Raw genomic sequence first — 13,803 nt, 5'->3', positions numbered from 1 at the left:
CCGATAATACGAGTCTCAATATATGTGAACCTGACGAACGCAGACAGCATACTAACTAAGGCCCCGCCCACAGTGATGACGTCAGGACCTAGTTGAAAATCACAGTGCACAGTTGCTTAGGCCAACTCCTCTTTGTTTCTGCTCTATGGTCTAAGAATATACATATGATAATTTAAAAAATGTTTATGGGCAATACTTTTTCAAAGTTGCCTATTTCCTCGAAGGAATGTCATTACCTCATGTCTCCAACCCATTAGTCAACACATCGATGAATTCAGTTCTTGGTATAATAGTACGGTAGGTATCTATTTCATAAACATGACGCTATCAAGTTTTACGACCATGACTATCCCAATTTCCCCAATTACAAAATACCTCAATGCTTTTATGCAAGACCAGTAAACCTGGTGCACTTCGACCGCCCGTTGTGCCAGATCCTTTTTTCCACGTAGTTAGGTACATGCAAATTGTGGAATCAACTCCCTTCGGCGGTGTTCCCATTAGATTACAACATGGGGTTATTCAAGGGACGGACCAACAAATTCCTGAAAAGCCGGGCAACGCAATGGCGGTTCCTCTGGTACTGCAAATGTTCATGGGCGGCGGTAATCACTTTACATCAGGGACCCGCCTGCTCGTTTGTTCGCTATTTTTTTTTTAAATTAAAGAAACGTAGTGAATGCATCACATCCATTTTCCTTTTATTACAGTACAAAGCTTTGAAAAAGGTTATGGACAGGGCGAACATAACACTAACCAAGCTGAAAAAGACGGACTTTTCCACCGAAGGTCTCATTCAGGATTTGAACCGGCTACTGAAGTTCAAGGAAAGTCAACAGCAAGACGCCAACGCGTTTCCAGAGACGAGCAAACAAGTCGCTATGACCAGCTTGGCTGCAGCTATCAAATATATTTCGTTGTTAAATGATAATACCAATTTTGGAAGGTATGAAATCTCCTTTACCAAATTTTTCTGTGTAGAAGATAAGAAAATAGATGTAGTTCGCGACAGGTCGAAATGGCAATCGGGGTATGAGGTGGGGGAACACCCCGCACACCCGCACATCACCTGCACCGCGCACCGTGTTAGCGCGGGGGTTGTTCGGACGTGTGGGGCGTCCACACCCCGATTGATATCTCGACCTGTCGCGTCCTATACCTCGTCCATTATACTTGAGTATATTGTAGTTTTGTCTCTAGTCAATATGTTCCTTCCTCTATCTCAAGCTTCCATCAACTGACTTCGTCTTTCTTCTCTGTCCTTGTTCTTTTTCGGGAGGCAACGATCATGACCACATAGTTACTTCCTTTTTGTTTGCCACACTAAAGACACCTTCAAATGTTATGTTTTGATAATTTGCCGATTTATTAGACAATTCCTTTAGCAAATCATGACGAATATAAATAAATCACGAAACTAGCTTGTAGATAGGGAATTTAAAAAAAAAGATTCTCGAAGACACGATGTAACTAAATAATAAACGACCTACATTTCTATAAATAGGTACTGTCCTGTTTCTGATAAATAATGAGACATTGTAATTCGCGTTGCTGAGACACTCAATCAGAAATCGGACTCGTCATCATCATCATGATCAACCCATCACCGGCTCACTACTGAACACAGGTCTCCTCTCAAAATGAGAAAGGTTTGGCTAATAGTCCACCACGCTGACCAAATGTAGATTGGCAGACTTCACACACGTTTGATTACATTATGGAGAACTCTTAGGCATGCAGGTTTCCTCACGATGTTTTCCTTCACCGTTAAAGCAAGTAATATTTAATTGCTTAAAGTTAAGAGGTGCGTGCCCGGGATCAAACCTCCGACCTCCCGAATAGGAGGCAGACGTCTTAACCACAAGGTTATCGCGGCTCTCTATTGGACTTGTATTTTTATTAAAAAGGACACTGGTACCTATTCTGATGGAAACTAAATTTTAGTGTATTCACATCTTTTTCTTACAAATGAAGGACAAAAAGACATACAAACTTAATTTAATTTAAAACTGTCAAACCTCGTGACTTTAGATGCCAGTCTCGAGCATAGTGTTTTTGTAGAATAGCACTAAAACTTAGTGCCTCTAATTTAAAATTCATTTCCGTCCTTTTTTGCAATATTAAAAAGAAAAAAAATGAAAAACTGACTTCAATAACCACAAACACAATAGATTGAAAAACAATTTAATTCATTACTGAATATATATACCTACGTATACAAGAGTTAACCTTTCAAGTGGCAAAGGGGCATACAGCCCATTTAAAATTGTAGGTAGTTAAATAATATTATTTTTTGGAGCGGGCGCCCAAAGAAGTTTTCGCTTTTTAAAATCTATTTTTTAAATCTTTATAGATTCCGCTTGGCAACCATACAGCCAGATTGTTTCCTGCACTTGGACGCGGCTGCGCTCACCGCCTTGAATGTATTGCCGGAGCTGGGCGACACGAGTCACGCACCTTCGAGAAGTTTGCTCGGCCTTCTCGATAGGTGCAGGACTCAGCATGGAAAACGGTATAAAAAATTTAGCCGATTACATTTAAGACCAACCAATCGCTGTGAGTCGCCGAACTCAAATCGGCTGGGCAGCGTTTGGGAAGCTTCTAGATGTATTCTCGTCCAAAATTCCTCACTTCTTGAAGACTAAATTCTTCAAACATATATTTCGGAGACTTTTCCACCTAGTTCCTTCTTCACCTTTCTACAATTTTTTTTTTAATTTTCATACAAAATTTGGCATTGTCCTTTTAGGTCTTCATTGGTCGCTGTCGTAGATACCGTCATATTTTAAGTCAAAGTCAAAGTCAAATGTTTTATTCAAAATAGGTAAGTACTCTTTGATGGTCGGTTGTTGCATTTGTAAGATGATGATATAGTAGTGATAATTTTCACGCGAACTTAAAACTAAAGCTACGAGGGTTCTAAACGCGCCCAGGTCTGAGAAGAGTCCACAACAAACTGAGCAAAAAACTAAAATGATATTTACTTACAGACTTCTAGCCCAATGGCTTCGACAGCCACTCCGGGACATCAACCTCATAAACGAAAGACTAGACATAGTAGAGTTGCTAGTGAACAGCTCGCAACTGCGCTTGCAACTCCACGATGACCATTTGCGAAGAATTCCAGACTTGCAAGCGCTGGCTCGACGCCTTACTAGGAGAAAGGCCAATTTACATGACTGTTATCGCATTTATCAGGTACTTAATACGTATTAACTCTTCTGCGTCAATGTAAATTGTGGAACCAACTCACTTTTGCATGGTTCCACTTAAGCTAGCACTCTCAGAATTCTTATAGCTATAAGATAAGTACAGTAGCCTGTAAGAAATATTGTACATCGATCTTTAGAATGAGATTTCGGCTTTGTAGAGCGTTTTCTCTATCACTCATACCTATGTGACGTTTTGTCGGTCTCAACGACAGAGACAGCGCTCTACAAAACCGCTATCTCTTTCAAGGTCGATGTACAATATTTTCTGCCGCATACTGTAATAGAGTTGTTGTCTTTGATACGGAGTCGGGTGTCGCCAATTTTAGAGCAACTCCCCATACAAAAATTATTCTAATGAACTTGCAACCAAAGCTAGTAATTATATATCAATGAAAGCTACAAACCGGATTAAACATGAAAATATACCATCTGTTTTAAATGTTTATTCTGGTCTGCAAAATTTTTTTAAGTTTCAAAAGCTTTTACTACAAAATCTGATTTATGGACTCATCATGTGTATACTAAACTAAACATAACAGAATTATCACTACCCATATTATATATGCGAAATTGTGTTTACTTTTTTGTTCTCGCATCAAGCAGCAAAGGAGCAACGGATCGTCGTGATATTCTCATGGATATAGTAATTAGGACCTAGAGATAGGCTACATTTTATCCCGGAAAATCAAAGAGTTCCCATGGGATACTAAAAAACCTAATCAACGCGGAGGAATTCGCGGGCATCATCTAGTTGTTGATAATAATTTTATCGATCGAACATAGGATCATCGCACGATTATTTCTTCCTTGGATCGGACCTTTACCATGACATATATACAGTTCTAATATATATGGCATGGTAAATATTTTATAACTAACTATGAGAGGTGCATCAAGTCTATATTTCGTGTTGTAGGCAATCAACAGACTGCCGTCCTTGCTACAATGCCTGGCAGAAGCCAACAATGCGACCGTACACTCGTCGTTAGCGGAGCCGATATCAGAGCTCAACGATGACTTGGAAAAATTCCAGCAGATGATCGAGACCACTGTGGACATGGATGCAGTCGATAGAGGTTAACTAATATATATATACTATACTCTGTCCACGGAAAGAAGTCAGTATAGGGCTCTCTCTTCGTAATTCCGTACAAACGACAGAAACGAAAATCTCAGTAAGCGTTATTGGTTGGTGTTTCAAAATGTGAAAGTTGTTACATAGTTCAAAGAGATTCAAGTCCGTTGATTCGAGCTGGGCCAGCGTGGCAGCCTGTTCTCATTCTGAGATGAGACCCGTACTCAGTAGTGGCCCAGCGATGGGCTGATTACGATGATGCTAATGTTATAGAGAGGAAAAATTTCTTTGTTTGTTAGTCCATAAACTCATTATTTCACCACTAGAAAGCTACTTTATCCAGAAGTTACATAATATATATTATGTAAAGCTATATCTTTCATCAATCAATCAAAAAGAAATGAAATCAATGTACCTACAGTATTTTTATTTCTTTTCAGCATGTGCACCTTACCACGTGTAATTTGTCAAATTGCAGCCATATGAACTTATACTATCCCTCTCTCTCTCTCTCTCTCCCTCTCTCTCTCTCTCTCTCTCTCTCTCTCTCTCTCTCTCTCTCTCTCTCTCTTACAACACGCATACGCCATAGGTTGGCGCCAACACACCCAACAGCAATAGATTGCACATCGAACTTTAGAAAGAGACGCGATCTCGTATAGAGACCTAAGTCTCTGTCGTTGAGACCGACAAAACGTCACATAGGTATGAGAGACAGAGGCGACATTCTACGAAGCCGAAATCTCTAAAATTTGATGTGCAATCTTTCCTCTACATTTCGTCGATAAGTCGTTACGATTCGACTACATAGACGAATTGCGTTTATTAATGTGGTGGAGACTAGGTGTTTCAATACATTCATTATAATTAGCAAAAAAATATCATTATAGGTGATTTCTTAGTAAAACCATCCTTCGACGAACAGTTGCAAAGTCTAGCTGGCGAACTAGAAAAACTGCAATCATCTGCGGAGAAGGAACTTAGTAAGGCAGCCAGGGACTTGGGCTTGGAAAGTGGCAAGACCGTCAAATTGGAGACCAATCCACAGAATGGATTCTATTTTAGGTTAGTTTTTAATGTCCTCTATAACGAAGCTTTTAGTCACTATCCATATTATAAGTGATTTGCGAAATCGACGTGAGTTTTTGCATGGATATAGTTAAAGATCTGGAGAGTAACATAGGCTACTTTTTATCCCGGAAAATCAACGAGTTTCCACAGAATTTTTAAAAACTTAAATCCGAACTTAACCCGCGGACGAAGTTGAAAAATTAAAAAAGCTCAGAGTTATGAAATAAGTTTTTGAAAGAAAGTTTATTGTGGTTACACACCTGACTGGTTTTGTGTCAAACTGGTGCTATATTTTACAACTTATGGAATCAACAATAAATTGTAGGCAAAAACGATTTGCAGTCAGTATAAAATTGCCAGAGTGAGGGAATTCTCGGTTTGATCCTGAATCGACGATATGTCAAAAATTAGGCTAAGGGTGGCATTAAATCAAAGAAAAGTAAGCGATTATTAGGCTACCTAGCGTCAAATGTAGGTGTCATTTGATGCCTGCCAGCCTTGACGTTTTGTTACAAGTTCCCTACGGTGGTAAACTGTGGTATTACTGATAGAGATCTTCGTTTTTCATGAACATTTTTTTTTGTTACATTATACAGAGTGACTATGAAAGAGGAGCAATCACTCCGCGGCAACAAAAAGTACACCATAATTGATGCCGTCAAAGGCGGGGTGAGGTTCAAGACTAGTGCGTTGGAAAGTATCACGGAAGACTACCTTCAGACCAAAACTTCGTACGAAAGGGAGCAGGACAAAGTTGTGACTGAGATCATTGGTATTGCTGGTGAGTATACCGAGGCCGTGCTGGCCGAGGCAATTTCGTGCCATTCAAAAAATCTGCGCAGGTCACAGACCACCACCTATAGACGCCTAATAAATAGACGGACACCCCCAAACGCCAAGCTTAGGCAGTTGCTGAGCATAAAAGTCTGCCCACGCTCGTCAGGTATCACATTCCGCACATTGTCTTGATTACGTGACTTGAGTCCATCAATCACAACAAAGCATCCTCCCCTATCCCCTATTACGATTTTGTTTTCTTGCAAAACCTTGTATATGCGTACTCTTGAGGTCGAATTCTCTTGGCACAGGTACATCGCCGTAACTTGTTTAAAGTTTTTATTGTAATTAGGTATTTTTTTCTTTTTCAGCGGGTTACTCGGAATGCCTCTTCTGCCTGTCCCATATTCTGTCACGGTTAGATGTGCTCGTCTCATTCGCCGTGGCAGCCTCGACCGCGCCCTACCCCTACTGCAGACCAGTAATAACGGAGAGTCTCGACGAGTTTACACTGAAGGATGTAAGACATCCGTGCTTGGAAGTGCAGGAGGGAGTGTCTTACATACCCAATGACGTCACTTTTAAACGTGGTATGAATTTGTTCCCTATAAAGTATTAGCTATGGTTTCGTACTACGATATAAATACTAATTATTGATGTAACCGAGTATTCGTATTCGGCTTCGCAATCACATTCGCGAAAATTCACATAGTTCTTGACATTCGCATCCGCAATATTTATCGGAATACTTTGTGAATTTAAACATAAAACAGAAAAATAATTCTTATCATTTTATTAGAAAACCTATTCCCTTGTACATAACCTTACCTTGCAATTACATCTGTAATCAGCCTCCCTTTAATATTTGGTATTAATTACCTTACTTATATAATACTGGCTTCCATGGAAACCCGCAAATGTTCACAGATTCGTGCCTAATGCACATAGTTACTGGCGCAAATATGGGAGGAAAGTCGACGTGGATGCGCTCGTGTGGGGTGTGTGCGTTACTCGCGCACGCCGGGTGCCTGGTGCCCGCCTCCCGCGCCACGCTGCCGCTGCTGCGGGCGCTGTGCGCGCGCGTGGGCGCCGCCGACCGCGAGGACAAGGGCCAGAGCACCTTCATGCTGGAGATGATCGAGTCTGCCGCTATACTGCGAGTAAGTGCCAACCATAGAGCAGAAACAAAGAGGAGTTGGCCTAAGCAACTGTGCACTGTGATTTTCAACTAGGTCCTGACGTCATCACTGTGGGCGGGGCCTTAGTTAGTATGCTGTCTGCGTTCGTCAGGTTCACATATATTGAGACTCGTATTATCGGTGTGTTTTCGCGTTTTTAAGAACAAAAGGATGAAGTGTTGTGTTTTATCGTGTCAAAGTTATTCAGACAGACGTTCTGATGCTATGAATGGTATCACATTTCATTTGTAAGTAATTTTATACGTAATTTCTACACTTATTGACATCTAGTGTGAGATAGCTGAACTATGTAGTGACATCAATATATCGATGTTAGGTCGCTAAGCGAGTAGTTTTGCTACTAACCCGCAGATGGAAAATTGAGAAGTGGGCGGCGTTCCACAACCCCTCACCCCGCAAAATGTCACTCGATATTTCATAGGGAAATCTTAATACAACATCTCCTCTTTGTTTCTGCTCTATGGTGCCAACCACCCCACCGCACCCTACCTAGCGGGCCAAATGTGCGACAGATATGGTAATAGACACAGAAGTACGCGAAAGAGTGGGCGAAAGAGCGAAAAGCAGATGCTATCTCAATATATATATATATATATATAAAAATAAAAGGAAAAGGTGACTGACTGACTGACTGACTGATCTATCAACGCACAGCTCAAACTACTGGACGGATCACGCTGAAATTCGGCATGCAGATAGCTAATATAACGTAGGCGTCCGCTAAGAAAGGATATTTCAAAATTCGATAAAGAAGTTTTGTAGTTAATATTTTTGCAATTAGCAGTATGACATATTTTATTAAGCTTATGTTAAAATCTCATAGTTAAAAATCAAACCTAAGGTGTAAAATAGGGTTTTAAAATTTGTGTAGTCCACGCAGACGAAGTCGCGGGCATAAGCTAGTTATATATAAGGCTTTGAATCACAGTACAGCTCCTCCCCGATAAAAGACGCCCTAAGCACGTCGTTAACGACCCCGACGATCAAATCATGACCGACAAATGACAATGCACCCTATCTTATATTATGGCAACACACAAATTCAACCTCTTTACAGCGTCTTCGCCTGTGAAGAAGAGCTCTCCGATTTCTAACGTCATTCACCGGCGGCGGAGTGATTACGTAAAACGTTGCAGTAGCTTCATTTGCTGTCTCTCTTCTTCTTATGTCTCTCTTCTTATTTTTCTTTTTGGCTATTGCTGTCTCTCTGTAGCCGCTGTCACGTGTGACGTTTGACAGCAATGATCGCGATTTTACGCCTGTCGCGAGATACGTAATCACTCCGCCGGACGTGGACTTACGCCACGGCCGAGGCGTACGGACTATTCAAGTTCAACCAACCCATCTATCCCAACGTCATCATAAGCCGTGGTCCAAACCTCCCATGGAGGCGCCTTCAGAAGATCTCAATCCGAAAGCATGTCAATCCGGAACTATATATAACAGTACAGGAGTTTAACACCAGTTGTTTTTGCAGACGGCTACTCCAGATTCTCTGGTGCTGGTGGATGAGCTTGGAAGAGGAACCTCGACGTATGAGGGATGCGGCATTGCGTGGGCTATCGCTGAGTAAGTAATACTAGATGATGCCCGCGCCTTTGTCCATGTGGGTTTGGGTTTAAAAATTCCGTGAGAACTCTGATTTTCCGAGATAAAAATGCACGATGGACCGACGATATAAAGAGGCTGGCGGGAAGTGGCTGGATGAGGAAGGTTGAGAACCGGGTGTGGTGGCGCTCTTAAGGGAAGGCCTATGTCCAACAGTGGACGTCCACAGGCTGATGATGATGATGATGATAACCTAAATACATTCAATGCAAGAGTGAATAGGCATCTTCTAGATACGCTTGTCTTTGATTTGTTGATGAGGCGAAGGAGCGCGCTCGCTCCAACCTGCGGCGCCTCATCATTGCCTTTTGTTAAGCACTAGCTGCCCCGGCGAACTTCGTACCGCCTAACAGTCGATTCTTTTTCAGGATTTTTTAAATTTTTCTCTCCGTAAGAACCATCCCCATACTTCAAGGAATATTATGAAAAATAATTAGCGAAATCGGGTCAGCTGTTCTCGAGATTTGCGATCAACAACACATTCAGTGATTTATTTTTATATATAGAGATATGATGATATGTCGTATCTAAAAAACCGGCCAAATGCGAGTCAGACTCGCGCAACGAGGGTTCCGTACAAAAGTCCTATTTTTTCGACATTTTGCAACATAATTCAAAAACTATGATGCTTAAAAATTAATAAAGATTGTTTTAGAATCCACAGATAAAGCCGTTTCATATGATACCCCACTTGATATAGTTATCTTACTTCAAATATTGAAAATACTAATTTTAGTTCATGACCACAACTTAATTTTTTTTGTGTGATTTAACCACAAATTCACGGTTTTCAGATTTTTCCCCTAATGTCTGCTATAAGACCTGCCAAATTTCATGATTCTAGGTCAACGGGAAGTACCCTGTAGGTTTCTTGACAGACCGACAGACAGACAGACAACAAAGTGATCCTATAAGGGTTCCGTTTTTCCTTTTGAGGTACGGAACCCTAAATAAAGCTTTCATTTGTTTTATCAGGAAACTAGCAACCGAAAGCAAGTGTTTCTGCCTATTCGCGACCCACTACCACGAGCTCACCCGCCTCCCGAGCCTGCACCCCAACGTCATAGTGAACTCGCACGCTGAGGCGTCCGTAGTGGACCAGCAGTTGCTGTTGCTGCACAAGATACTGCCGGGCCCCGCCACACACTCGCTGGGGTTGCATGTCGCCAAGTTGGCTGATTTGCCGGACTCTATTATTAAGGTAAGAAAAAACAACTTAAAAAACCGGCCAAGTGCGAGTCAGGCTCGCGCAACGACGGTTCCGTACTACGGTCGTATTTTTTCGACATTTTGTACGATAATTCAAAAACTATGATGCATAAAAATAAATAAATAAAAATAAATAAAAATCTACTAATTTTTAGTTCATGACCACAGTTAAAATTTTTTTTTCAGATTTTTCCCCGAATGTCAGCGATAAGACCTACCTACCAAATTTCATTTCTAAGTCAACGGCAAGTACCCTGTAGGTTTCTTGACAGACCGACAGCCAGACAGACAAAAAAGTGATCCTATAAGGGTTTCGTTTTTCCTTTTGAGGTATGGAACCCTAATTAAAGAAGTGTCTACACTTGATAGCCACAAATGATAGTTTGATTTAAAAAAATTACGACCACAAGTTATTTCATTAAAAATTGAACTTTAATAGTTTGCGGGATTCTAAAAGCCAATAAAGAACTTGTGGCCAAATATTAAAATTTGTTCCTCAATGCAACTACAATTGACAGTCAAAATGTGTACCTACATAGTACTTATAACGCGTAAAATTTAACTCCTCATGCGCCATTTTAACTTTTGGTGTCTTTCACAAGTACAATTTTGCTCCTTATTTTAAAGGTGAACCGCACTTTTGACATGACAGTTGACCCATAGAGTTAAAATGGCGCGTGAGAAGTCATTTTGTACGGACTATATCATTGTACACTTTTTGATTGTCAATTGTTGAATTTGTAGTGAATTTGTAAGATAATGAAGAGTGAATTACGTAAACTTGGAACAAGTTACAAGGGTTCCAAACGCGCCCAAATCTGATATAAATTATCATCATACCAAATACAGTTCAACTATTAACGTTTCGATAAGTACTTAGTATTTTCAAGCTGTGATAGCCTAGTGGTGAGGACGTCCGCCTTCTAATCGGAGGTCGGGGGTTCAATCCTGGGCACGCACCTGTAACTTTACGGAGTTATGTGCGTTTTAAGTAATTAAATATCACTTGCTTCCACGGTGAAGGAAAACGTCGTGAGGAAACCTGCATGCCTGAGAATTCTTCATAATGTTCTCAAAGGTGTGTGAAGTCTACAGATCCTCACATGGCCAGCATGTTAGACTATGGCCAAAACCCTTCTCTCTGATAGGAGACCCGTGCTCTGTAGTGAGCCAGCGATGGGTTGATCATGATGATAAAGATTTTCAATCTTTACAGTACGCAGAAGCAAAACAAGCCCAATTGGAGACGAATCTTTTCGAGGTAGAATCCTCCGTTGAGACAGAAGAAACATGGGAAGGTCAGAAACTAATCGTAGATTTTCTGCGCAAATGCAAACAAATACAAGAATCCGTTGCTTGCGACGAAGATATGATGGAGAAAATAAACAAACTCAAGCAAGACCTACTGGAACAGCGCAGCAAATATGTACAAACTTTAATATCAATATAATATCTTGATATTATGTCATGAATTTAATAACATGATATTATATTGCAAACATTTTGAGATCTCATACGTCATTTTAGCTCTGTGTGTCAACTGTCATATTAAAGTACGGTTTACCTTTAAATTAAGGACTACACATAGAACTAAAGTGGCGAGTGAGATCTCAAAATGTATGCACTATACATGTGTAATGTGTATGAGGTGTGCATTGCAATGATCGCAAACTTTGCTATTAGCTGATTTAAGGCATCCTACCAAGGCAATACTAAGAGTCCACAGTCTTACAGAATAATTATTGTATCTAACAGCTATCAGGTAATAAGTATTACCTATTCATTCTATACTAGGGTCTGAGTAGGGTACTGCTGACAGTTTGGAGTGATTGCGATTATCGCAATAGTTCTTCGTAATATAGGGGAGCTTGGTAGAGTAAATGAAAAAATTGCCATGTTTCTTTTGTTTTATTTCTGAACATCCACCTTACTTTTTAACCAACTTCAAAAAAGGAGGAGGTTCTCAATTCGTCTCCTTTTGTTGGGTTCCGTACTCGAACGGTGTCAACGGGACACTGTTACGAAGCCTCCGCTGTCTGTCAGCGGGCTGCAGTACCTCGTAAACCGTAATAGATGGTAAAAGATGAAAACCGTAATGGAGTCAAAAATTTGACTGAATGGGTATTTTTGTTGCCGCTATAAGAACAAATAATAAAAATTACAAAATGGCGGCCATGAAAAAAATGTTAATTCTACGATGGTTTTTGCTTTAAAGTATATACTGTATTTTTTATTCTGTCATAGTATTAAGCAACAAAGATTTTAAAGAAAAAAAATAGATGGTAGGTACCTACGGAACTCTTCGTGTGCAAGCCGATTCGCACTTGACTCCTACGCTGATCGTTTACACTGGCAACCAGCGTGTAGACTAGTCAGCCTTACTCCGGAATGCTTCATATTTCATAGTGTCAGCATGAGAAAACCGCCTATAGTTCGCGACAGCTCGAGACGGCAATCGGGGTATGAGGCGGGGGAGGCCCTGATTAGTACTACTATACCTATGGGACTTGGATTTCCCGCACCTTAAAATTTTTGAGACTATGGAAACTGTGATAGACTACTATGAACAAGAGTCGACCTACCTACCTATACGAGGGATCCGAAGTTCGATTCCGGGCACGTACCTACCGATAAGTTTCACGAGCATCCCTTTCAAGCTTTATTTAGCGGTGAAGAAACCTGCATGTCCTAAAGGTTTTTCCATAATGTTCTCAAAGGTGTGCGAAGTCTGTCAATTCGTTGTGGATTATGGCCAGACCGCTCATTCTAAAAGGCGAAGACCTGTGCTCAGTAGTGAACCGGCGATGGGTTGATGGTGATGATGGAAAGAACTTATATTACCTATGTAAACAAAAAAAACTGGTTAAGTGCGAGTCGGACTCGCACACAAAGGGTTCCGTACCATCGTACAAGATATTTTAACATTTTTACGTGCACGGTGCAATTCTACAAGTTAATGACAATAGTGTGTTTTAGTAAATTACATTTTTGTGATGCAAGTACGAATTCACGGTTTTCGGATTTATTCCTTTACTTGTGCTATAAGACCTACCTACCTACCAAATTTCATGATTCTAGGTTAACGGGAAGTAGCCTATAGGTTTTCTTGACAGACTGACAGCAAAGTGATCCCATACAAGTTCCTTTTTTCCTTTTGAGGGACGGAACCTAACTCTTTGCCTGCCTCTGACGCATCAGTATGTGTATCAATAAAACATGCAAAATGACCATTATTATTAGGTACTAGACGTACCTATGTAGAGGCGTAAGCCCGCAACCAAGCTTATGACTGTAGATTTCTCCTCTATAATATTGTATTCAATTTTCCTTCCTGTTCTCTGGGAATTCCAAGCTTTATTTAGCAGCTACGAAGTGGATTTTGTGCGTAGACTTTATAATATTATAGTCAATAGTATTAAATCGTTATTTTACAACTAGCCGATCCCCGCGACTTCGTCCGCAAAGATTTAGGTTTTTAAAATCCCGTGGGAACTCATTGATTTTGCGGGCTAAAAAGTAGCCTTTGTACTCTCCAAGTCTTCAACTTTATCTATTAAAAAACCGGCCAAGTGCGAGTCAGGCTCGCGCAATGAGGGTTCCGTACTACAGTTGTATTTTTTCGACATTTTGCACGATAATTCAAAAACTATAA

The 13,803-nt window shown here is 40.6% G+C and overlaps 1 protein-coding gene across 1 annotated transcript in view; it reads left to right on the top strand.

Annotated features, from left to right (window-relative positions):
- spel1 (DNA mismatch repair protein spel1) overlaps nucleotides 1–12,042 on the top strand; it is a 34,604-nt gene extending 22,562 nt beyond the window's left edge. Inside the window, exons 6-16 of the mRNA XM_034973475.2 lie at nucleotides 711–946; nucleotides 2,354–2,512; nucleotides 2,991–3,198; nucleotides 4,129–4,288; nucleotides 5,178–5,352; nucleotides 5,955–6,139; nucleotides 6,507–6,725; nucleotides 7,063–7,295; nucleotides 8,812–8,903; nucleotides 9,918–10,143; nucleotides 11,368–12,042. Coding sequence (XP_034829366.1) covers nucleotides 711–946; nucleotides 2,354–2,512; nucleotides 2,991–3,198; nucleotides 4,129–4,288; nucleotides 5,178–5,352; nucleotides 5,955–6,139; nucleotides 6,507–6,725; nucleotides 7,063–7,295; nucleotides 8,812–8,903; nucleotides 9,918–10,143; nucleotides 11,368–11,601 — 2,127 coding nt within the window. The 3' untranslated portion in view covers nucleotides 11,602–12,042. The remainder of the gene's footprint in view (nucleotides 1–710; nucleotides 947–2,353; nucleotides 2,513–2,990; nucleotides 3,199–4,128; nucleotides 4,289–5,177; nucleotides 5,353–5,954; nucleotides 6,140–6,506; nucleotides 6,726–7,062; nucleotides 7,296–8,811; nucleotides 8,904–9,917; nucleotides 10,144–11,367) is intronic.
- The last annotated feature ends 1,761 nt before the right edge of the window (nucleotides 12,043–13,803 follow it).

Source organism: Maniola hyperantus, chromosome 11 (genome assembly GCF_902806685.2).
Source record: "Maniola hyperantus chromosome 11, iAphHyp1.2, whole genome shotgun sequence".
Lineage (NCBI taxonomy): Eukaryota > Metazoa > Arthropoda > Insecta > Lepidoptera > Nymphalidae > Maniola > Maniola hyperantus.
This window is presented reverse-complemented; position numbering and strand designations above follow the sequence as displayed.